The sequence below is a fragment of the Heloderma suspectum genome, chromosome 3 (assembly GCF_057233095.1).
Source record: "Heloderma suspectum isolate Gila_16-S chromosome 3, 16-S_ref, whole genome shotgun sequence".
Taxonomy (NCBI): Eukaryota; Metazoa; Chordata; class Lepidosauria; order Squamata; family Helodermatidae; genus Heloderma; species Heloderma suspectum.
This window is the reverse complement of record NC_139460.1, coordinates 94,324,771-94,348,043: the sequence shown is the minus strand read 5'-3', so window position 1 is coordinate 94,348,043 and position 23,273 is coordinate 94,324,771. Positions and strand designations below refer to the sequence as shown.

The window sequence follows — 23,273 nt, the reverse complement described above, 5'->3', positions numbered from 1 at the left end:
TTTCTATGAAACACTTAAGGGACCAGGAGACCTGTCAAGGTTTGGACTAGCAACCTCACTAGCCATTGGCAGCTCACAAAAAACTGAAGGGCTGCAGAACCTGATTTCCTTTCCTTTTGTGGGTGGTGGTGATAAAGTTGTTAGCTAAAATAGATGGAAACTTCTGAGTTAACCAGTGTCCATTCCACATAGAATAATCGAGAATAAAGCTACATTTAAATGATTTTAATTGTGATATTGCATGTACAGTACAGTCTATTGGAGTCTGAAAGAATTACAAAAGTATACGAATTATATTTCTACAATAAAGTAAAAAACAAAACTTACATTCCCCCAAAAAATCTATAACTGTGATTCTTTTATTTTGTTTAAATAAAAATGTACAGTAACTCTCCAGAGAAAGGAAGTCACAAGTTTTATTCATAAGAGGTGTGATCTGTGGACTATGCTAATCTTTGATGCCAAAGACATCCTCTATGAGTGGTAAATATTCCACTTTTTTCACTGGAAGGGTTGGTGGCTGCCCAGTCCATTGATCTTCATACTGAAAACAGTGAGAAGAAGTGAAAACAAGTTTAGACCTGTGTGCTGAAAGGAAAAGTGAAGCAGTGCTGCCTTCATTTCTGTCAATGCATCTTCCTGCAAACCCAACTATTATAGTATAGAACGTGAATAATACATTCTAGTTAAAATCAGATGAAAGTTTATATCAGACGTAAAATGCCCTCCTTAAAATAGAGGGGAACCAAAGGAACACCTCAGTAGCATAATTCACCTGGAGAAAATATGATGATGGTGATGATGTTACAATTAGCCTTAATTTGATGCCTCTAGTATAGCCTACAGGTGTCATGAATCCCACCCATCATCCACTTTTGTCTAAAGTGGGGGTGGGCAACTTTCGGTGGTCCGGGGTCCATTTTCCAGCTCCTAGACTCACCTGGGAGCAGCACTCCTGCCGCCACACCACCTGCAGCAGCAACAAATCTGGTGATTTGCCACTGAAATCTGGTGGCAAACTACTATAGAGACTCAAAAGGGGTTGCATTTTGCTTGAAAAGAAGCTAGATTTGGGACTTTTGAGTCTTCATAGCAGTTTGCTGAATTTCAGAGGCAAACGGCCTTTTTTTTTTTTTTTGCTGCTGCTGCTGCTGCTGCTGCACTGTCAAATTTTGGCAGTGTGGGGGTAGCAGCAGGGGCTTCACTCAAAGCCGTGGGGGGGCATATATTGCCCACCCCTGCTCTAAGGCATCTGGCATGATTACAGCGAGAAAGAGAGCACACCCTAGGCATGCAGTGCCCAGGATGGAAGCCTACCTGTATCCCTCTTTTTTTTACCACTTTCCTTGGGCTGTGTTCAGGAAGACCCTTCCAAAGATGATCTGCCTCTCCCTTTGGACTGCTCAGGGAATGAATTGCTGCAGGATGAGGGACAGTGCTGGCCAACCCTCTCAGCTGATTGGTGCAAAGCCTCTGCAGGGCAAGCTAGCTGTCAGGGGAAGCCTCAGTCAAATATTCCTCTGGGGATGGAGAGGCCCCAAACCCAGGAGGGATATGTTGAGGGGAACAGGAGAGAGCCAGGGGCAGGAATCCTTGAAGAGATGTGTCAGGAGACTGGCAAAATCTTAGAGGTTACTCTCAAGGCGTGGGGAAAGCAGGTGGGTCTTTCCAAACCACAGCGGGATCCCAGAGTTGTTATATCATTGTGTTAAACGAGGGAACCCCAAGATTGTTACTTCCTGCTTGAGCAGAGGTTCTCTCATTTGGGGGCACCATCCTGGGATTAAAGATAAGATTCCCAGGCCTCAGCTAAGAACACACAGCACCACAAGGGTCCAGCAGTTGCTTCTGACTCATGTTGAGTGCTCTCTTCTCACCTCGCCTTAAAAGTATGTGCCATTATGAATTGGACCCAAACTTCAGGAAGGCTTGTAATGGCTTATTGTTTTCTGAAAACCCCAGTCCTGGATTTAGGCACCATCACTACTTTTAACCTGATCTGTCTCCTCTCCTCTATTTTTTTTTCCTCTTGTGAATCAAGTGCTGCATTATTCCTAATGCCCACTGTTAGTAGGAACAGACAAATCAGTCTATATGTGTTCCATGACACCTCCACATGTGTTCACCTGTAAGTTGGCTTCCATACCATTTCTGTATTCGTCTCTGATTTTGGGGGAAAATATGCAGAAAACACTGCATTTCAGTAAGTATGTATTTTCTCCCTGAACATGGATTTTTAAACATATTTTGATATTTATTGGGCATCAGAACATTCAGGCAATGCAAACATTCGTGGATAACTAAGTTCCAATGCACACATTAGCCTGGGGGATGTGGATCAGATCAGTTCATGTTGGAATCCGCAAAGATCGAATTCCTTCAGGTACCCCTAACTATCAGCAGTCTGGGGACGTTTGTGATCCCAAAGGTGTGTCTGAAACCTGCATTTGGGTATCGGTGTTACAAAGGCAGAATTTATTGTTTTAATGTACAACTATGACCCAGTTGAGACTTATATTAGTTTGATAGCTGTCAGGAATGGAAAAAGACCTCATCTTTAAGCCAGGCCTTTGGAAACTGGGGACATGAATTGTTTTGTTTCTTTTGCTAGAGATTAATCCAGCTGGGAAAAAGTGGACTCAGGGTAGTAAACAGCATCTACCAAATAACAGGATCAGTGATGAGAATATTTATTTTCTGGGACTCATTAGTTTAGAAACTGGTAGATGGCTTAAATAAAACTCTGCAGATTTAGTCAGTAAATGAGTACGCAGACTGAAATTTCTGTGTGTCAAATATAATAATCAAACACTCCACAAATACTCCATTTTAAATCATCACTGAGATGAAAATATGATTGATATTGTTCAAAGATCCAACAGGGGGATTCAAATTTCATTTCTTCCTTGATATCATCATCTAATTTATTTTCCCTTAGTACCGTGTTCCATTAAAGTATACTCGAGATTAATTTCAGCAATTGAAACAATTAAAGCATAAATAAATAAATAAATAAATAAATCGCAGAATACACTTTTAGGATTTTACTTTCAATTCCAGCATTATGCAGCACAAGTATGTTAGAGACTGACTTCTCGTGTAATTTGGGGCCACTTCCTCACTTGACATTTTGTACTGAGATACCCAGTTGTTAGTAACATGTGGCATACGTCAGATATGAATTGCACATGTATGTTTAAATCACCTCTTTTCTCAAATCTTTCCCCAATTGTCACTAGTCTCAATTGTCAATTGAGACATGGCCCTCAATATATTTATATAATTATAGTTAAGTTTTAAAACTCATGGAAAGTGGATGTTTTGTTCTCATGTACTACCAAGTACAAGTTTATGCTTTGGCTACAACAAAAGTTTACCATTCAAGAACTTCAGAAGGAAGTACTTGTTCATACAACACAAAGTTAGCCTGCAATAGCAAAACTATATCCCTGCAAAAGCAAAAGTAAAACGAGTACTCTTTGTGAATAGCAGCACAGTTTTTCAGTAAACACAAGGCATTCTATACTGTCAGCTGGGCATATAAACAACCACAGTTTAGAATTCTTGGGACTTTTGTGCAGGCACTTCAGTCAAAAAAAACATTTGGTTTACCTGTAGAGGCATCAAGATGGTTTGGAAAGTTGGAATTGGATGCTCTCTCCAGTTGAGCCCATCGATAAGCTTCTTATAATTTACTTGTTCTTTGCAATCTTCACACCTACATGTAGATTGGTATGCATATGTTCAATAAATGGCTTCTATTACTTTGCTTAATATATAAGCAACTTTTTACATGCACACTATTGTTAAAACGATAAAACTAAAATGGAGATGAATTCATAGGGGAGGGCGGAGGGAAACCATTTCTTCTTTGTATAAAACTCTTAACTTCATGATGGTTTACTACAGTGGTTCTCAACCTTCCTAATGCCGTGACCCTTTAATACAGTTCCTCATGTTGTGGTGACCCCCAACATTAAATTATTTTCGTTGCTACTTCATAACTGTAATTTTGCTACTGTTATGAATCGTAATGTAAATATCTGATATGCAGGATGTATTTTCATTGTTACAAATTGAACATAATTAAAGCATAGTGATCAATCACAAAAACAATATTTATTTCTAATTACAAATAAATTAAATTTTGTCTTGAAGCATGGTGTAGCATGAGTAACAGTCTTAATATAACAACAGTAAACTACATTGCTACATTTTGCGACAGTATGCGTAAAAAGCCAACGTCAGTGCGAAGGTTGAGCTTGCTTCTTTCTCACCAGATCAGAAATTCTCGGGGCAGTCTTTGCAAGAGCACAACGAAGATCATCTTCCACAACAAGTCTACTTCTTTATTTAGACTTGATAACCAACAAGCTGGAAAACCCTGTTTCACAAAGATATGTTGTTGGAAATGGAAGAAGAAGGCACAACACAGTCTCAGACAGAACAGGATATGACTGCAAACACTTGATCCAGAATTTTGTAACTGGTATTGTAGAGAAATCAGTTCTCGCTGCATCACTGTTAATAAGTTCAATGAACTCCTCTTGTGCTGTCTCAGGAACATCTTCAACTCTGACTGTGAATGGGCTTCTGGCAAGTGCAAATGGGGTGTCAGGTAGATTTGGAAAGTACGATGAAATTTCATCTGCAAGCATGTGCAAGTGTTCTTTCACAGAAATTATCATCGTAATCCTTTTGTCTGGTTCAATGTCATGTTCCTCAAAGAAAGCAGATAAGGTAGGCAACATGTAAATTTTATTTTCATCCAATTTTTTTCCCCAAAGCTGAAGTTTCATTTGGAATGATCGGATCTTTTCAGACAAATTGAGGCATGTTGCATTTGGTCCTTGCAGTGATAAATTTAACTCATTCAAGATGGCAAAGATGGCAACCAAGTAAGCTATTTTCTGCAGTTCACTTTTATCGCTGAAAAGTGCTTCGAACTGCGGTCTTGCTTTCTGATTAAAAAACGTTTTGAGTTCATCACGAAGCTCAAAAACAAGTTTTAAAACTTTTCCTCTCGACAACCATCTCACTTCAGTGTGAAATAGCAGAGCATTGTTCGGCGCATCCAACTCGTTGCACAGTTGCGAAAACAGTCGACTGTTTAAAGTGCTCACCTTTACAAAATTGACAGAACTTATGACGCTTTTCATTACTTCTTGTAACTCTTGTGGCAGCGTCTTCGTTGCTAATATTTGCCGATGAATCATACAGTGAGTTCCGATGACTTTTGGTGACTCATTCAGTACCAAACGTTGAAATCCAGATTGACATCCTAGCATAGCTGGAGCACCATCTGTGCAAACACCACAAATCTTTTCCCAGGAGATCTTATGGTCTTTCAGAAATGAACCGACTGTGTCAAATACATCACATGCAGTAGTTGTCGTTTCAAGAGGTTTGCAAAAAAGAAACTCATCTTTAAAGTTGCCATCATTAATATACCTCACGTAAACCAGTAACTGTGAACAGTTTGCAACGTCTGTAGATTCATCAAGCTGGATACTAAATATTGGAAGTGGAGCAGATTTATTTCCTGGATTACCTGATCAAGAATATCAGCAGACATGTCATCTATTCTTCTTCTGAGGACAGTGTCGTTAGATAAGGAAATTGCACTCAATTTCGTAACAAATTTGTCTCCAATCATAACTCGAACAATGTCTTTGGCCGCTGGCAACAGTAAATCCTCAGCAATGGTGTGAGGTTTCATAGCTCTGGCGATTCTGAGTGCCACTAAATATGAAGCTTCAACGGCTGCTACGTTTTGTTTGTGGTACTTGCCACCAAGTCTGGCTTTCTTGAGTCCATCAGCTTTGCTTCTAAAATAGTTGGTATCCTTGCCGGCAAAGCTCGGATGCTTGCCATCAAAATGGCGTTTTAGTTTGTTCGGCTTCATAGATTCGGCTGATAGAACTTCACAACAAATAACACATTGCGGTTTCTCAATTCCTGCTGTAATTATTGAGGTAAAACCATACTGTAAAAAATCCTCACTATATTTTATTTTCTTAACATTCTTCTCTACACGATCCATTGTCATGGGATGGTTTGCTAATGAAAATAATATATAACAATAGCTTTAATAATACAAAAGATGATACATGGCATAGTTCAGTCAATAAAAGGAAAAGGTAAAGGTGTCCCCAACCAGTCGTGTCCGACTCTAGGGTGCAGTGCTCATCCCCGTTTCTAAGCCGAAGAGCCAGCGCTGTCCGAAGACGCTTCCGTGGTCATGTGGCCGGCATGACTGAACACCGAGGTGCACGGAGCGCTGTTACCCTTCCCGCCGAGGCGGTACCTATTTATCTACTTGCAATTTCTTGCTTTCAAACTGCTAGGTTGACAGGAGCTGGGACTGAAGATGGGAGCTCACTCCGTCACGCAGCACTCAGGTCTCGAACTGCTGTCCTGCCGACCTTCCGGTCTGCAGTTCAGCGTCTTAACCACTAAGCCACCGCGGCCCCTTAGTTCAGTCAATACAGTTCATTAAAGTTTCCTATGATTTACCATTCTCTGTGTTGTTGTTTTTACATACCTGTTACTATCACAAGGGGGCAGTTTTCACATCAACCACAGCTGAATATGAAAAGACCGCTCAGCATCCAGATTAAGTTCCCATGGTACAGATATATTTTTTTTGCAGTAGTTGATGATTTTACAGTACATGATTTTACATTTACCCAGTAATTATAATTCATGAAGTGTCGTTTTACCTCCAATACTGCTGCTTTCAACACAGCAGCTGCTTTCAACACAGCAGCTGCTTTCTACACAGTAGCTGCTCTCTACACATGTGTGACTGGTCCGCATAAGTACATTATGGCACCAACCCTGTCACATACACCTGTATTTGTACGGGGTGTATGTGATGGGGTTGGCACGATGATGTCATCACGCCGGGTACTCGTATGTGGGTGTATCTGCATGTGGGCGGACCCGCCTGGAGATGGATAGAGGAGCGGTGTCTCGGTTCCTAAGACCATTGGAAATATGTGGTTTCCGATGGTCTTAGGCGACCCCTGTAAAAGGGTCGTTCGACCCCCAAAGGGGTCACGACCCACAGGTTGAGAACCGCTGGTTTACTACATAGTTAAATAGATTTCTGTCTTTACCTCTAATAGAATGCATACATGTTGTGCCCTTTGATCGTGGGCATGCCAAATGAAAATGTTCAGGGGAATCTTGTTTAAACATATCTGCCATTAGAAGAATTAACTACTGATGCAGAATAAAAGAAAATAAAGTTGTTCTAATGTAGTTCATTCATTTTGATTTCATATTGAATAGTAAAAATATGCTTGGAGTAGGCATTGAATTATACCTGGAACTCAGAGATGAAAGAATAACAAAGAAAAAGTGAACGGCCCACCTAGTTGGAGACTGTATTCACTCCCCGCTCTCCTCCAAACAGGTAATAAGCCTTCATCAGCTGTCTTGTCATGTACACAAAGGGCAGCACCACTGCATTAGGGGCCCCCTGCATGAAGGCTGTTAGGTTCTTCATCCCACATCCCAGCACATTTTGTTCTTCCCAGGCATTTTTTTTTAAATAGAGATGTTAAATACATAACACCTAATAGAAGGCAGGACATCTTCTTTACAAGATGTATCTTTGTAAACCGTCCAGAGAGTGTTAGCTATGGGGCAGTATAGAAATGTTAATAACAACAACAACAGCAGCAGCAGAAACAGCAACAACAACTTGTACAATTTAAAAAAGTACAAGTACAATTGAAAAGTGTTAAGGCTCACTAAGTGGTAAAATGAACCCTTCATGGATCACTGCCTTGTTGTGGCGAAGGGGCTTGTGTAACTCAGTGAAGCCAAAAGCTATGCCGTGCAGGGCCACCCAAGACGGACAGGTCATGGCGGAGAGTTCTGACAAACTGTGGTCCACATTCAGGAATTACCTAAATGATATCCCTTATGAATATACAGTGGAGGTGACAAATAGATTTAAGGGATTAGACCTGATAGACAGAGTGCCTGAAGAACTATGGACGGAGGTCCGTAACATTGTTCAGGAGGCAGCAACGAAATCCATCCCAAAGAAAAAGAAATGCAAGAAAGCCAAGTGGCTGTCTGAGGAGGCTTTACAAGTAGCTGAGGAAAGAAGGGAAGCAAAAAGCAAGGGAGAAAGGGGAAGATATATCCAACTGAATGCAGAGTTCCAGAGAATAGCAAGGAGAGACAAGAAGGCCTTCTTAAATGAACAATGCAAGGAAATCGAGGAAAACAACAGAATGGGGAAGACTAGAGATCTTTTCAAGAAAATTGGAGATATCAAGGGAACGTTTTGTGCAAAGACGGGCATGATAAAGGACAAAGAAGGCAGGGACCTAACAGAAGCAGATGAGATTAAGAAGAGGTGGAAAGAATACACAGAAGAACTATACAGGAAAGATCTGAATGTCCCTGATAGCCATGATAGTGCGGTCACTGAACTTGAGCCAGACATCCTAGAGAGTGAAGTCAAGTGGGCCTTAAGTAGCATTACTAACAACAAAGCTAGCGGAGAGGACACTATTCCAGCTGAGCTATTTAAAATCCTAAAAGATGATGCTGTTAATGTGCTGCACTCAATATGCCAACAAATTTGGAACACTCAACAGTGGCCACAAGACTGCAAAAGGTCAGTTTACATTCCAATTCCAAAGAAGGGCAATGCCAAAGAGTGTTCAAACTACCGTACAATTGTGCTCATTTCACATGCCAGCAAGGTTATGATCAAAATCCTACAAGCTAGGCTTCAGCAGTATGTCAACCGAGAACTACCGGAAGTACAAGCTGGGTTCCGAAGAGGCAGAGGAACTAGAGATGAAATCACCGACATTCGCTGGATCGTGGAGAAAGCAAGAGAATTCCAGAAAAACGTCTATTTCTGCTTCATTGACTATGCTAAAGCCTTTGATTGTGTGGATCACAACAAACTGTGGCAAATTCTGAAAGAGATGGGAGTACCAGACCACCTTACCTGTCTCCTGAGAAACCTGTTCGAGGGTCAAGAAGCAACAGTAAGAACCAGACATGGAACAACCGATTGGTTCAAACTTGGGAAAGGAGTACGACAAGGCTGCATATTGTCGCCCTGCTTATTTAACTTATATGCAGAGTACATCATGAGAAACGCGGGGTTGGATGAATCACAGGTCGGAATTAAGATTGCCAGGAGAATTATCAACAACCTCAGATACGCAGACGATACCACCCTCATGGCAGAAAGCAAAGAGGATCTAAAGAGCCTCTTGTTGAGGGTGAAAGTGGAGAGTGCAAAAGCTGGTTTGAAACTCAACATTAAAAAAAACGAAGATCATGGCATGTGGCCCCATCACTTCCTGGCATATAGAAGGGAAGCAGTGACAGATTTTATTTTCTTGGGCTCCAAGATCACTGCAGACGGTGACTGTAGCCATGAAATTAAAAGACGCTTGCTCCTTGGGAGGAAAGCTATGGCAAACCTAGACAGCATAGTAAGAAGCAGAGACATCACCTTGCCAACAAAGGTCCGCATAATCAAAGCTATGGTTTTCCCAGTAGCAACGTATGGCTGTGAGAGCTGGACTATAAGGAAGGCTGAGCGCCAAAGAATCGATGCTTTCGAACTGTGGTGCTGGAGAAGACTCTTACGAGTCCCCTGGACTGCAAGGAGGTCAAATCAGTCCATCCTAAAGAAATTCAACCTGACTGCTCATTGGAAGGACAGATAATGAAGCTGAAGCTCAAATATTTTGGCCACCAAATGTGAAGAGAAAAGTCACTGATGCTGGGAAAGATTGAAGGCAAAAGGAGACGGGGACGGCAGAGGATGAGAAGGCTAGATAGCATCACCAATGCAATGAATATGAACCTGAGCACACTCTGGGAGAGAGCGGAGGACAGGAAGGCCTGGCGTGCTATGGTCCATGGGGTCACGAAGAGTCGGACACGGCTTAACGACTGAACAACAACAAAGTGGTAAAATGAAGCTACTTTTTTTAAAAGGCAGTCTCTTTCAAATTAAATCAATAATTCATTTAACTTGTGGGAGCATTCAAAACACAAGCTGAACAAATAGTGCTGAAAAACAGAATAAAATATTCAAAAGCAGACTACCTACGGAGCCTGTTTTGATTTTGTTTTCTCCTCTTCGGCCTCTTCCGCTTTGCTTGCTGTGAAGCCACTGGCTGATCTGCTAACACAGTGATAGGCAACCTGGCCTCGTCCAGATGTTCTGGACTGCAATTCCTATAATCCCTGACCATTGGCCATGCTGACTGGGCTTATGAGAGCTGAAGTCCAAAATATACATGTTGGCAAGGGAGTCCCTGCAGCTTTCTTGGTTTAGGTGTCACAAGGGAGCATTAGCCTAATGGTGCAGGCAGCTGATAACTTAGGACAACCTTCTTCAACTTGGTGCTCCTCAGATGTTTTGGACTGCAACTCCCAGCATTCTTGGCCATGGACCATACTGGCTGGGGCTCACGGAAGATAGAAGTCCAAAAAGGTTGGGGAAGGCTGACTTAGGAGGTCATTTTAGAATTCAGAAGCTGTATTCCAAAGTACTTGACCATCCTATGTAAAAAAATAAAACTCCTCATCCATGGGCAGAATGCAACTGGCGTTTGGCTGATACCTTACAGATGCAGGTTAATTGACTGGTCTTAGAATCTTCTGACAGCAACAAAAATTTTGACAGCAACAAAAATTGCTGCTTATAAAGGTAGGATTCTCCTTTCACTTAAAGGAGAGAAAAATACCAGAGTTCTAAATTGCAGGAAGAGTTATTGAAAAGCCAACACAACCAAGTAGAACTAAATTATGCTTGTGGCCCCTGAGCCAAGTCAGAACAACACTAGCTATGTTCCCACTTTCGCTTGCTGATGGGGAATCTGGAGAATTGCCACAAATATGTTTTGCATTATTACATTTATTCTTCTGGTTTGGGACAAGCAATCACTTAACAAGTACAAATATAGAACCAATAAATTGCCAGATTTTTAGAGATTTAATCCAAAATCTTGGATAATAATGATTCTCCATCCCTTATGATTAAATAGCATACACACTCAATAAAAGTCAACTGGCATTAAACCTGATTTGCACATGGGTCTTAGGATAAGTGTGTTCTTTTACTAAATTCTATGGCCCTTGTAATGGATTGTTTTACTACTATGAGCTTTCATCATAAAAGAATCCTGTGGGGAAACACTAGATTGCTACATTATGTTAACATGCTGTAATTGTATTAACAGGCTTTTAGTATTCTAAAAGTATTCTTATTTGGCTGGCTCATAAAAGACCAAAGAAGAAAGTAAGAGTATTAAGGTTCTAGTCCTCATGGCTAAGGACAGAAAGCTTGCAAGATGTGTTGTGTGTCTGATGAAAAACTTCAGAACTCAGAAATGGGTGTCTGGTAGTTAAGAAAAGGTGATGGTCCAATGCCCTGCAGAATTCCTTGCCCCCTTCCAGTGGCTTCTTCTACTCCCTGCCTCTGTCCCACAGTCCACCTGACCATTCCAACCTTTGACTTCCCAGTCATTGCCCAAAATTAAGTCTATTCAAACGCTTTGGCTACTTGGATCTTGGAAGTAGAATCTATTCTAAAATAGGCATAGGCAGATTTGCTTAATTTGTGTCATAGGTTTTTGTTTGGGAGGCAATCTGGGGCTACACAGTACTAATGTCTCTTGTTTTCCTCTGATGGTGCATGTGCATGAAGGAGGAGAAGCAGCAGCAGCTTTTTGTATCATCCTTTTCTAAAGTACATCATTTTTTTCCTCCATACATCTGTTTTCAAACAGATCACTCTGCTCTTAGCTGGCATGACAGTGAGAATGAAGCAGACGAGACACTTCTACATGCCTAAAATGATTCGCTTATGGGAAGGATGGAGTAGACCCATCTCTCATTCCTTCTTTTCCCACAATTCCTTCCCCAGTAACTGATTTACAGTGCAATCGTATGTATGTTTATTCAGAAGTAAATCCCACTTACATTTAATGGGATTTCCTCCCAGAAAACATCCTCTCCCTAGTTGCCACTCCAGAAGGCAGGGGCACCTGGTCAAGAGCCTCTGGTGAAGATCTCAATGTACAGGCAGACACATATGGGAAAAGACGGTCCTTCAGGCACCCAATTCACAAGCTATTTAGGGCTTTAAAGGTAAGCACCAGTACTTTGAATTGTGCTTGGAAACAGACCGACAGCCAGTGAGGTTTCAACAGTGATGTTACGTGTTCCTGAAAGCCAGTCCCAGGTAACAAACAATGTAGCTGCTATATTCTGAACAGCTGCTTCTGAGCATTCTTCAAAAGAAGCCCCATGTACAACATGCTGCAGTAGTCCTGTCTAAAGGTGACCAGAGCACAGGTCACTGCAGCCAGGCTCTCTCTATTCAGGAGAGGTTGCAAATGGCAATCTGGCCTTAACTGTCACAACCTTCCCCAACTGGTGCCCTCCAGATGTCATGGATCATAACTCCCATCCGCCCAAGCCAGCATGGCCAGTGATGATGGGGGTTGTAATCCAAAACATCTGGGGGGCACCAGACTGGGGAAGGCTGTACTATGGTGATAACTTGATCTGTCTAGCACAGAGCTGGATCAAACCGCACTCCATGCTGTGCATCTTATCCTTCAGGGAAGTGCCACCCCATCCAGGAGAGCCTGGACACCCGTTATCCATCTCCCTTTTCATTGTCCTTGACAGAGTTCAAGCTGTGTATTAATGTGCTGAAAAAAACCATCCATATTCATTCCAAACCTGTAAAAATAGTACTGTGTAACTCAGGAAATAACTGGGAACACACGACAGTTTTCAGATTGTTGGATCAAGTTTTCAAAGGATATTCCAACAAATGTGGCATAGTAAGATGGGAAACTGTTCAAGCCCTCAGGCTTAATTGCGATCAAATAACCATGGCATATTCAATTAATGACTATATTTTAAATAAGTAATGCATTTCTCTGGCCCATTTCATATTTCATAATATGAAGTCAGGTTAACACACTGATTCTAAGCTCACTGGATACAATTCAGAGAAAGGTAGAACTCAGTTTTAACTTCCATATAACTGGTAGAATTCAGAGACAGCTAAACGCTCACTTCATGAAATGCATTTTGGATCACGGCATACATCCAATGCAGTTTCATATATTTCCTCCTTGTTTATAGATAGAAAGGCCTTGTTTTTTAATATGCAGTACATTTATCTTGAGTGATAGTACATAACTCTCTTCTCTGACTGCATCTATTTTATTGCTGTTTTACAGAAGTAAGGAGAAAATTCTTCACTCTGGGATTTTAGCTATCCCCAAACACAGTTCAGGCTAGTGGGAGTTCTAAAAATGAATTATATTACTCCCTTTGACTAATGCTCATGACCAGGTGTCAGAAATGATGAATGTGCAGCAAATTGCAAAAGCCATCTATCTGCCTACTGCAGGGAACTCCCTGAAATGCTTTTGTTTTATGAAGGAACCAGGGTTTTTTTTTAAGACTAACAGTACCCTATTTTCATTAGGCATTAAGACTAAAGATTATCTACTGCTGTCCTACGAGGAGGCATAAAAAGACTAAAAAGAGGATCTTGCATTTCTTGTTCTAAAATTATTCACTTTTTACAAGTTATGTCCTGCATTATATTCTCTTCTTAGATAATACCAAGGCTCGAAACAGGGAATGAGGGGCAGAAGAGGCTATTTGGGCAGCAGGAAGTGAGCTAAGGAAGCAGCCCCAGATTCCTGGGAGCTCAAGTGAGAGCTTTGTCAGTGGAGGAGAATATGGGCACCAGCTAACTCCTATGAGACCCAAGGGACGACAAGTTGGGTGGCCTCGAGCCAGGAAGACGCTTGCCTGCCTCCCAGTGTATTACTTTGGGCCCTTCTTCCACTGGGCCCCTTCCACAGAGGCGCCACAGGTTCTACAACACGTCTTAAGATGTACAGATGGGTTAGGGTATTTTAGAAAATGTTTTTATTGTAGAATTTTATTGTTTTAAACTGTTTTGTTGTATGTTGTACATCGCCCAGAGTGGCTGGGTGACCAGCCAGATGGGCGATTAATAAATTTAATAATAATAATAATAATAATACATTCAGTAAAGATGCCACTGACCAAAACACAGTAAAACTACAGGTTCTTCCCCCCCGCCCCAAACCACCACCTCCTTACATTTTAATGTAAATATAGAATCCATAACCCTTGCAATACTTCTGGAGTAGCGCAAATTAAAAAACAACTACTCTACACTGTAGTTTAGCAAGTAGGTTGCTCAATGTAAGGACAAGCAACATCAGATACACAGCAGGACTCTGATGCCAGCACTGTGTCATTTCAATTAAAGTAGTCAACATATCAGTAACAAATGATGCCTCTTTTTCAGTAAATGTTTTCAGATTCCGAATGTTTCAGATTATGAACGTTTTCAGATTCCACATATATTTTTAAAGCATCAGTACTGAAACAACTGTCTGAAGAGCACATTTTTCTAAATAATATTCCAGTCTGCTTCATTTTCATTCATTCACTCATTCATTATATTTCTATACCGCCCCATAGCCGAAGCTCTGTGGCCGGTTCACAAAAAATACATTTTTTAATTTTTGTATTAAATATTAGAGATGCTTCAACATCTCTAATACATTAAATCTGAATGCAATGTATACCCACCATGCGATTCATCCCATTAATAAAAAGGGATACAGAAAGGCTGTTCATAATTAAGACACGAGATTAACGAAAATGGCACAAATATCAATGAGGAGAAACAGCATTAAAATATGCACAGCTATGCAAACTGCTTAATTGCCTGCAGCTTACCATTTTATACAATCCAAGCTGAAGATGGGTAATAATTTTTCCCCCCTTTTTTTCCTCCCAAAGCTAAAGTGGTTTGGAAAAGGCATTGCTGCTTATGGTGTGTAACTCATCCCACTTTCACCTCTGGTGAACAGATCTGCAGGTTTTTCTACTATGTCAAATACCCGCTAACAGAGGATAGAAAGTAGCTTCCTTTGTATTCCCCAATAATCTCAGCGGGGGCTACGTCACCCGGAGCCCTTCTCCTCAGTCCCTGCAATGGCCTAAAGGGGCATCAGGCAAGCCTCTTCATCAGCCTCCTCACTGCACTCATTACAGAGAGCACAGCAAGCCATGCAGCTGGGTAGAGGCCCCGCGGCCTCTTGTGGGACGTCTGGAATTGCCGGAGCTATGAATGGTGGCCCTGTCACCTAAGCAATGTTGCCATCATTGCCAGCTTCTATTGCAGGCTGTGGTCTTCCTCATTTCAGCCTGCTGACCTCAATAGAAGCTTGCTGGGGGGGGGGGGGATTGATGCAGGACTGCCAACATGTCCCTTGTTCCTGCTGTACAAGGGTTCTAACCTCAGACACCTGCAAAACTTACCTGACCAGCAGTAGGACAAAAGAAACGTGTGTGCACACCATGGAAGGCAGTACCTCTTTCAAACCACTTCCAACTCTCTTAAAAACTATTGTTGGTCTCCAGTGTAACTCACTCATCTTCACACCTCAAAGATGCTGCACTCAACATCAAGCTCAGCCTAATTTCATGTGACTCTTAGCAGTTTACACCTCTGGCAACAGTGATCTGTCCCTTTCCTACTGCTCGGGAAGGAGAAGGGGGGGGGAGAGAGAGAGAGAGAGAGAGAGAGAAGGTGGTGCCACCCACTCTTAGCTCTGCCCACAGCCGTGGCTGGCTTTGGCCCCTGACAGATGACCCATGAGGGAATGTGGCACTTGACAGAAAAAAGGTTCCCCACCCCTGATTTACATAAATTATCATCTTGGAATGAGACTTACGCAGCCAGTAGTGCTCGAAGAAGATCATCTGCTAATGGTATCCTGAAGGACTTGCAAACAGTCCTGCACTTGTCACTGGCCAGCAGTCCACATCTGCACAAACAGAAGTAATGTTTTCCACATTATTGTTATTATTTATTTGAAATAAGAAAATATACAATGCTTGATTTAAGAGGAAATTAAATACATGTTAAAAAACAGTCATAAAACAGCAGAAGCACTTGTGAAAAGGAAAACGTGTTAAAATGTGGCCCGTGGAATGTTTCTTCCTTTCAAGCTGGTCCCTTGAGGAGAACCTTCAGTTCCAGAGAAAACCAGTACTGAGGAGCACCTCTGCCCCTTTTTCTGAGCCACCAGGTAGCTTCCCCAAACTCTGGGCTCCTGCTAGAACCTCTCCCCCAACCCACCCCAATTCAGCCTGTACAGGCAGGGAAGGAAACCAGTTTTTCACTTCCTCTGATGAATTGCTCAGCAGGGGAGGGGAAAAAGAAAAAAGAACCCTCCAGACACAGCTGGTCAGCCCACCCTGTCTTGTCCAAATGGTGGGCCCCAGAAATCCTCCCAACCCCTCCTACTTGCTCATGACCTCCAAGACTAACGTATATTTAATGCCAGTGACAGATAAGTATTAATCTGTCTTCTCTTTCAAATCTACAGCGTTGAATGGATTCAATTGGTTTGGACTACAACTTGTTAAAAGCATTAAAAATGTTTCCCTGTGGTAATTAGATCCAGACCATAACAATGTCATAGGATACTTAGCACAGCAAAAATTAACAGAAATTCTAAAACATGCCAGACAAAGAAGAGAGGCGAAGGAGCAACACTGTGCCATTCCTGATCCTTTCCAGAATGCTACAGCAGACTTGAGACAAAAGGCATCTTTCATTTGTGTTCAGTTCAACGTAAGGAAAGAAGCAAAAGCCCCCAAGTCACTTAAAGCAGGATAAAATAATCAAATGATCGTAACAGATGTTCAAGCCAAAATTAAGCACTTTTAACACATACAAACAACCCGTGGCCTGCAGAGGCCTTCTATGCAGCTGGCACGGATGCCCAAGCTGCTGCCACCACCAAATTTCCACTCAGTTGAACGGTGGGCTGTCTGGAGCACAATTATGATGGGGAAGGCAATGGACAAAATTACTCTCACCATGTGCCACCCTCCCCATTTTAACTGTGCTTCTGATAGGTGTGCTATTTAAATGAGGAGAGTGGTGCACTGAAAGAGTCACCTCTGTGTGCCTCCCTCCCCAATTAAATCACATACTTCCCACACTGCTCAGCTGATCAATGCTGGGAAAACTATTCCCAGCACAAATCAGTTGGGGGGGGGCAACCGTGGGGTGGGTTTAAACCTCCCTATCCCTCCATGCTGAGATGAAGGGGGGAAGAGTGAGTGTGTGTCTATGTGCGTTCATGGCCCTGACCCACTGCCCATTGCCACATGTAACCCTTGGGGACAAGAACATTGCCCACCCCTGACTTTAAGGCTGCAATCCAAAGCATAATTAGGAAGTCAGACTTAGAGAATGGAGACTTGCTTCCAAGTAAAATGTGTTTAGGTTCAGGTTGTAATTCCCACTAATTTCAGTGGGAGGGAGGATACACTACCCATTCGTAGAAATACTAGAGCCAGTTATAAAGTTGGGTAAAGTATTACATGTTCTCAGTTTGCTTAAATATGGGTCAGTACAGAATCAAGCTGTGCAGATTTCTAACAGAAAAGAGAGTCCTTACTTCTCCCGGTCGTTGTATGCCAAGGAAGCAAAGAGTTGGCCAAAATTCTCAAAGTTATTTTTCTTGAGTTGTTCCTGGGACACTGCTAGAAGATAGGTGGCATCCATCTCGTTCTCATTTCTTACACTGTAATATCGCCCAATGGTCATAATTTCATGTTCTGATAATTTTCCGTCTGAGATATTCAACATCAAATTTCTGAGAAACAAAAGAAATTTTTAAAAGATTCACATGCATGTCTGGGTCACCTCTGGAATATTAGAATGCACAAATTCCTCACATATGCTTTTGTTGTAAATCAAACTGTCAGCTTTGCATGTTAATTTTCCATTGTATCACAAGGGAACTTAAAAAATGAGACAGTCAAGCTGCAACTTGAAGTCTGATGAAGCTTCAACACTGCCACACAAGTGGAGATTCTCAAAGGGTCAAACTACACAAGAGCCCATTCACACACTGAGCAATTCCCTTTCTTCATGGGTGCACATGGAAGCTTTTCTTCTAATGAAAGTATCAGGTGCAGGAGGGCTGATCCAGATTGGGACTACAGCATTTACTGCCTTACTGCCCTCGCAGGGATACAGATTCCCCCTTCCCATGTCTGCTATTTACTTTATAAAAGACAGTCACAGGATTGTTAACTTTGTGAATGGCATCTTGTCTAATTTGGCCCTAACCAATTATTAAAATCAAGCACATTAGGTTTCCACCTGGTATGAAAAAGAACAGCATTCAGTACAATGGTACAGGAAATTTGTTTTGCACCTCTGAAATACAAGGGCAATGGTATAAATGTAGCATACTGTTGAAGACAAACAATGCATGAAAAAAAGTCGTGAGTGTCATCAGTGCACCCAGACCATATCGTGGGGCCAAATAATTAGCAATAACAGCCTTCCAGCCCCAAAGGTTGGCTAATTGTCATTTAGAAGAGATATCAATCTTAATCCACTTTAATCACAGCTACAAAATATCCATTTAAGATCAAATGAAAAGTGTTTAAGCAAAATCTTTTAATAATTTGATTATCTTCAATCAGCTTAGGTAATGATTGGTTATTACAGAAGGTTAGGCAACCTGATGCCCTCCATCAGGTATTGAAATACACCTCTCACCAGCCCCATCCAGCATGGGTAACAGTCAGGGATTATGGGAGCTGTAGTCCAAAACATCTGAAGGATGCCAAGTTACCAACCCCTGTATTACAGTATGTGCTGGCCAACGCAAGACTATTTTATTCTGTAAATACAACGATGAGTTTAACTTTAAAACAGTTTAGATTCGATTGTTTTAAAAAGTGCATGAGCAACCATGAGTAAGATTATGGATCTAGATTACAGCATTCTACAACAGAGAGAGGAAAACTGGTCTCCAACTTTATGGACCTTCAACACCCAAGATTCATGAGCTTCTAGTTCACATATCACAGTTGTTCACATGAAGCACACACACAGGGGACAGCTGAAATTACCCAAAGTATATGAAGTGCCATTTTAACTGGCCCCTATTTCAGGAAAATTAAGTATACCACTCATTTTAAACCAGCATCTACATCATGTCTTGTTCTAGTTGAGTTCCGCAGCACAATAAAATGGAAAAACATCATCATGCCAATATGTCAATTTCTGTGCTTGCTTTATCTACTCATCAAGCACAAACTGCTTTCTAGAACATTAGATAAGATCTATGTAGAAAAACAGACAATTTCTTACAAGATGAAAAGAAAGACATTAGGCTTACCAAGCAAAGCAAGAAAGCTTAAAACCTTGTGCAACACAGCTATGTTACATTTAGAACCCTAGGCGACACATAATTTACTGATTTTGAGATTCTACACACTTTAGGACAGGGATGATATTTCTTGTTATATTTTCTAGAATGTTCCAAATGGTTTTTCATTAAAAGCAATGAGTAAACAAAGCATTGAGCAATCAGTGTCAAGGCAGCAGTGAGGTATAATATATCCAGAACTCTATTCTGCCAGTTTTCAAAGGAGAAATGACTTGAAGCAAATTTCAGATTTTCTTAAAACTAGGTGGTTAAACCAGGGGTGGGGAACCTGTGGCTCTCCAGATGTTGTTGGACTCCAGCTCCTATCAGCCCCAGTGAGCATGGCCAACAGACAGAGATAATTGGGAGTTGTACTCCCTGGGCTACTCAAAGATTACTTAATTTTTTGCTCTTCCATTCCTATCCCCTTTTATGTGTCGTGTCTTTTTAGATTATAAGCCTGTAGACAGAGGTTTATCTCATTTTACTAATGGCATGTAAGCCACTCTGAGAGTCTTTTTGTCTAAGGAGCAGGATTAAAATACTCTAATAATTTAAAAAAACTGGAGGGCTACAGGTTCCTCATCCCTGTATTCACTTGATTGTACTGTAACTTGTCTCAAGGCATTAGTTTGCAAAGTTCCATTAACATTATTATGCATGCTGAAAAACAGCATGTTGCACAAGATACACTTAAACCATAACTAGAGCCAAATATTTTAAAGAGATTTATGCACACTTGCTCAAAATCACTGTAGTGTGACTTTTCCTGATGACAAGGAATTCTCACAAACATGGAAGCTCCAATAGACACATGCTTCTTCGCTCTTCGGAAGGGTTTTCCTATCAGTTCAATTCAGAGGCAGAGCACATTACCTTGAACATAAAGACTGGGTCCGCAGGCACCTGTACATCTGAACAGACTCCCTAGAATATAATGCTACACTGAGTACCAATTTTCAAAGGGGTAGTTGCAGCCAAAACAACAAACGGTATTGTGGCACCTTAAGCCAGAATAAATTTGTTCACCTTTAAAGTGCCACAAGACTCCTTCGGGTCTGTACTGAGTGACTCTGTGGGAGTTGCTGCATAGCTACATCCATGACCTGTCCTCACAAAGAATCTTGTTATGGCCTTTTTCTTAAACCCTGATCCCTGTGAAATTTAATGGAGTGTGATCTCAAACTGCACTTACCTGAGGGACTCCCACTGGTTCCACCTTACTGGGATGCAAGGAGAACAAAGAGAACCTGTGCTATGCCCCAGCTCACTATTGTAAAACCAAAGTGGCTTGAGTTGCCTGGGACTTCACCAAAATAAATGAAGGAGGAAGCCCCCTCCAATAGACCTTGTTCTTTCTGGGACTCTAGAGGAAAATGTGGATCATGATTTCTTCCCCAAGCCCCGACCATGGTGTTCTTCCCTGGGTTCTGAATCCAACGATGTGCTACACTTGCACCCGCTTCAGTTCACAAGAAATTAAAGCAGAGGTAACTACCACTGCTGCTTGCTGCCAATTTTTCCACTGGTGGGTGAGCTCCACCGTACACCACCACCCAAAGGTTGCCTTGAGGATATTACACTATCCAAAACCAGGCTACAAGTCTGCGTTTATAAATCTTTCCTCATGTTGGGATTCAAGATTCTGTTTCTCTGTTGTTTGCTGGAGTTGCTGGGCACGCCCAGCCTGCTCACAGGCACCCAGATTTTCCGTTTCCCCTGCCCATTGCAGTTTGGATTCCTATGAGGCTGCGCTGGCCAGTCAAGCACAATTCACTTAAAGCCGAGAAGTCAACTTTTGCCACAACATGATGTCACGAGCTGTGTTTTTGGAAAATACTATTCTCTTGAATGCTTTCATATGAATTTCTAATATCCTATGCAAGTTAGGTTCCTTTATTAGTGGTTCGAGCATGTATTATGCTTTTGGTCTAGAGATCTGACTGGCATGAAGAAGAGAACTGTAACTTTACTTCTACAGTATTTTTTTTTCACGTGAACTTTCAAGTGTAATCTGTGTCTTCTGTGCTTATTACAGTATGAACAATGTCCGATTTACCTGGCACACAAGAAGATATCTGACTCTCTACAAGGTTTTGCCATTTTCCTAAGAACTTATCTTTAGTCCGTTTACTTTATAACTTTTTACTGTTGCAGTCTGTATTATGTATCTTATACGAATTCAGGACAACCCAAATGCAGAATTAAAGATATAGAGTGTGCTTTGTTTTAAGCACAAAACCTCTCTTTTGTTATCTTGCTCATATTTTGTTTGTTATTGAACCACTTTACATAACCTATCTTCTCTAGGATTTATGTATAAGAGCTTGTCTGGTTGTCTACTTTGGTTTGACTGTTCTGTAAAACAAGTCCTGCTAAACAGAATTTTTAGGGGAGAGGGATATGTGATGAACCCTACATTCTGAACAGTCCAGCAGGGCATCTATTATTTTTTTGAGCATCTATTCTTTTCATCCTGCATAGAGTTCCTCAATAGGAAAAATTGTGTATTTTATTCTCCAATATAATTCTTGGCAATACTGCAACTAGCTGGAACTGGCTAACTCTTTGAAAATGTTAAGTCCAGAGTTGTTAATACGCTGGATCTAGCCACTAAAAAAATATTCTGATTGACCAGCTAGACCACTGACATCAGAGATGGGGCTTCTCTCACCACTGCACAAAACAACAGTCCATCTTCACTAAGTGGCCAGCTTTGCTGGTCTCAAATTCCCATAAATAGGCGAAGCCTCACACCAGTATTTTGTCATCCTAGAACCATCAAGAACAGGAGTCCAAAGATGTGTGTGCACTCTCTCATACCCTCTTATCTGCAATGAGCTCTGCATATGCTCTGAAATGCAAGACTCTGATCAAGTAGGTAGCATGTAACAGTTAGAATGACTTTGTAATTTCATTTACGAATCTGTGTGCACAATAGAGTGCCTTCTTCCCCCCTGCTTCTCTTCTTTTTCCCAAATAGAACTCTTTTTTTAACCTTGACATTTGGCTGCATTGTTTTAAAAGGGAATTTCTCCCTTCCCCATGTACAAGAATGCACAATTGCTGAGCTACCCCTTGTGTTCTTAGGATATTTCAGAAGATTTTGTTAAATTCTGTGTCTTCTGGGCTTTCGCCGAGTAAATCCACAGCACCTTCCTTTTTTTATTTTCTCCTAGGGCTGGGCTGAAGTCAGGGGTCCTTGGCAGAAGACTTAGCAACTCCCCAAGCAGCTGGACAGACTCGGTCAAGGTAGGCAATTTGGTGCCCTCTGGATATTTTGAACTACAATTCTCATAATCCATTACTATTGGTTATATTGGCTGGAGTTTATGTGAGCTGTCGTCTAAAACATCTGGACAAGGTTGTGTCAGAGGAGTTAGCCCAACTGGTGGCAACCCATCGTAATTCTGTATTGGGGGGAACCTTTGTAAAGAAGGAGATCTGCCAATGCAAAAAGCATTCCGCCAGCTCCAGATTCATCACAAATAGTTTGCCTCAAACAAGGACTGGAAGGTACTTACGGCAGCATGCTGGGGGAGGGAGGGAGCTTGAGGCTTCTTTAGGACTCATTCTTGCACCACCTATTTATGGTTTGGCATTACATCTGAATGGCCCCAAAGACAGTGATCCCATCAGTACTCTTATGAAAAGAGCAGACAAACAAGATTCTGTAAGAAAACCAGGATCAGGTGCTTAATTTATATCCTTGCATGAGAAGCCAGGCCCAGTGAGTATAACTCAACTCCGCCAAGGGACATGCAATTGGAAGCAGCCTTTTGACACATCTCTACTGACTCAAAGTAAGCTTTCCCTAAATCAAAGGCTGTTTTACACCTCTTCGAGTACAGGCCACTATAGGGGAAAATATGAACCTATGTCAAGGTACCATGATGTTATTTACACAAGAAAGTATGTTTTGATACAAGTAATGTTAAGAGAATTGAAGGCAAT

At 41.5% G+C, this 23,273-nt stretch overlaps 1 protein-coding gene across 2 annotated transcripts in view; it reads right to left on the bottom strand.

Moving 5' to 3' along the window:
• Positions 1–211: 211 nt before the first annotated feature.
• Positions 212–23,273, bottom strand: part of EFHC2 (EF-hand domain containing 2) — a 71,105-nt gene continuing 48,043 nt past the window's right edge. The window contains exons 12-16 of one of the 2 annotated variants that reach the window (XR_014789128.1): positions 17,550–17,747; positions 15,810–15,902; positions 3,613–3,718; positions 350–544; positions 212–265 (exon numbers count right to left, since the gene is read on the bottom strand). Coding sequence is in view for 1 of the 2 variants with exons in the window: in XM_084843889.1 (XP_084700015.1) it covers positions 449–544; positions 3,613–3,718; positions 15,810–15,902; positions 17,550–17,747 (493 nt within the window). In the remaining variant the exon portion in view is untranslated. Of the gene's footprint in view, positions 545–3,612; positions 3,719–15,809; positions 15,903–17,549; positions 17,748–23,273 lie in introns of both variants that reach the window. The other variant, XM_084843889.1, reaches the window with a different exon arrangement.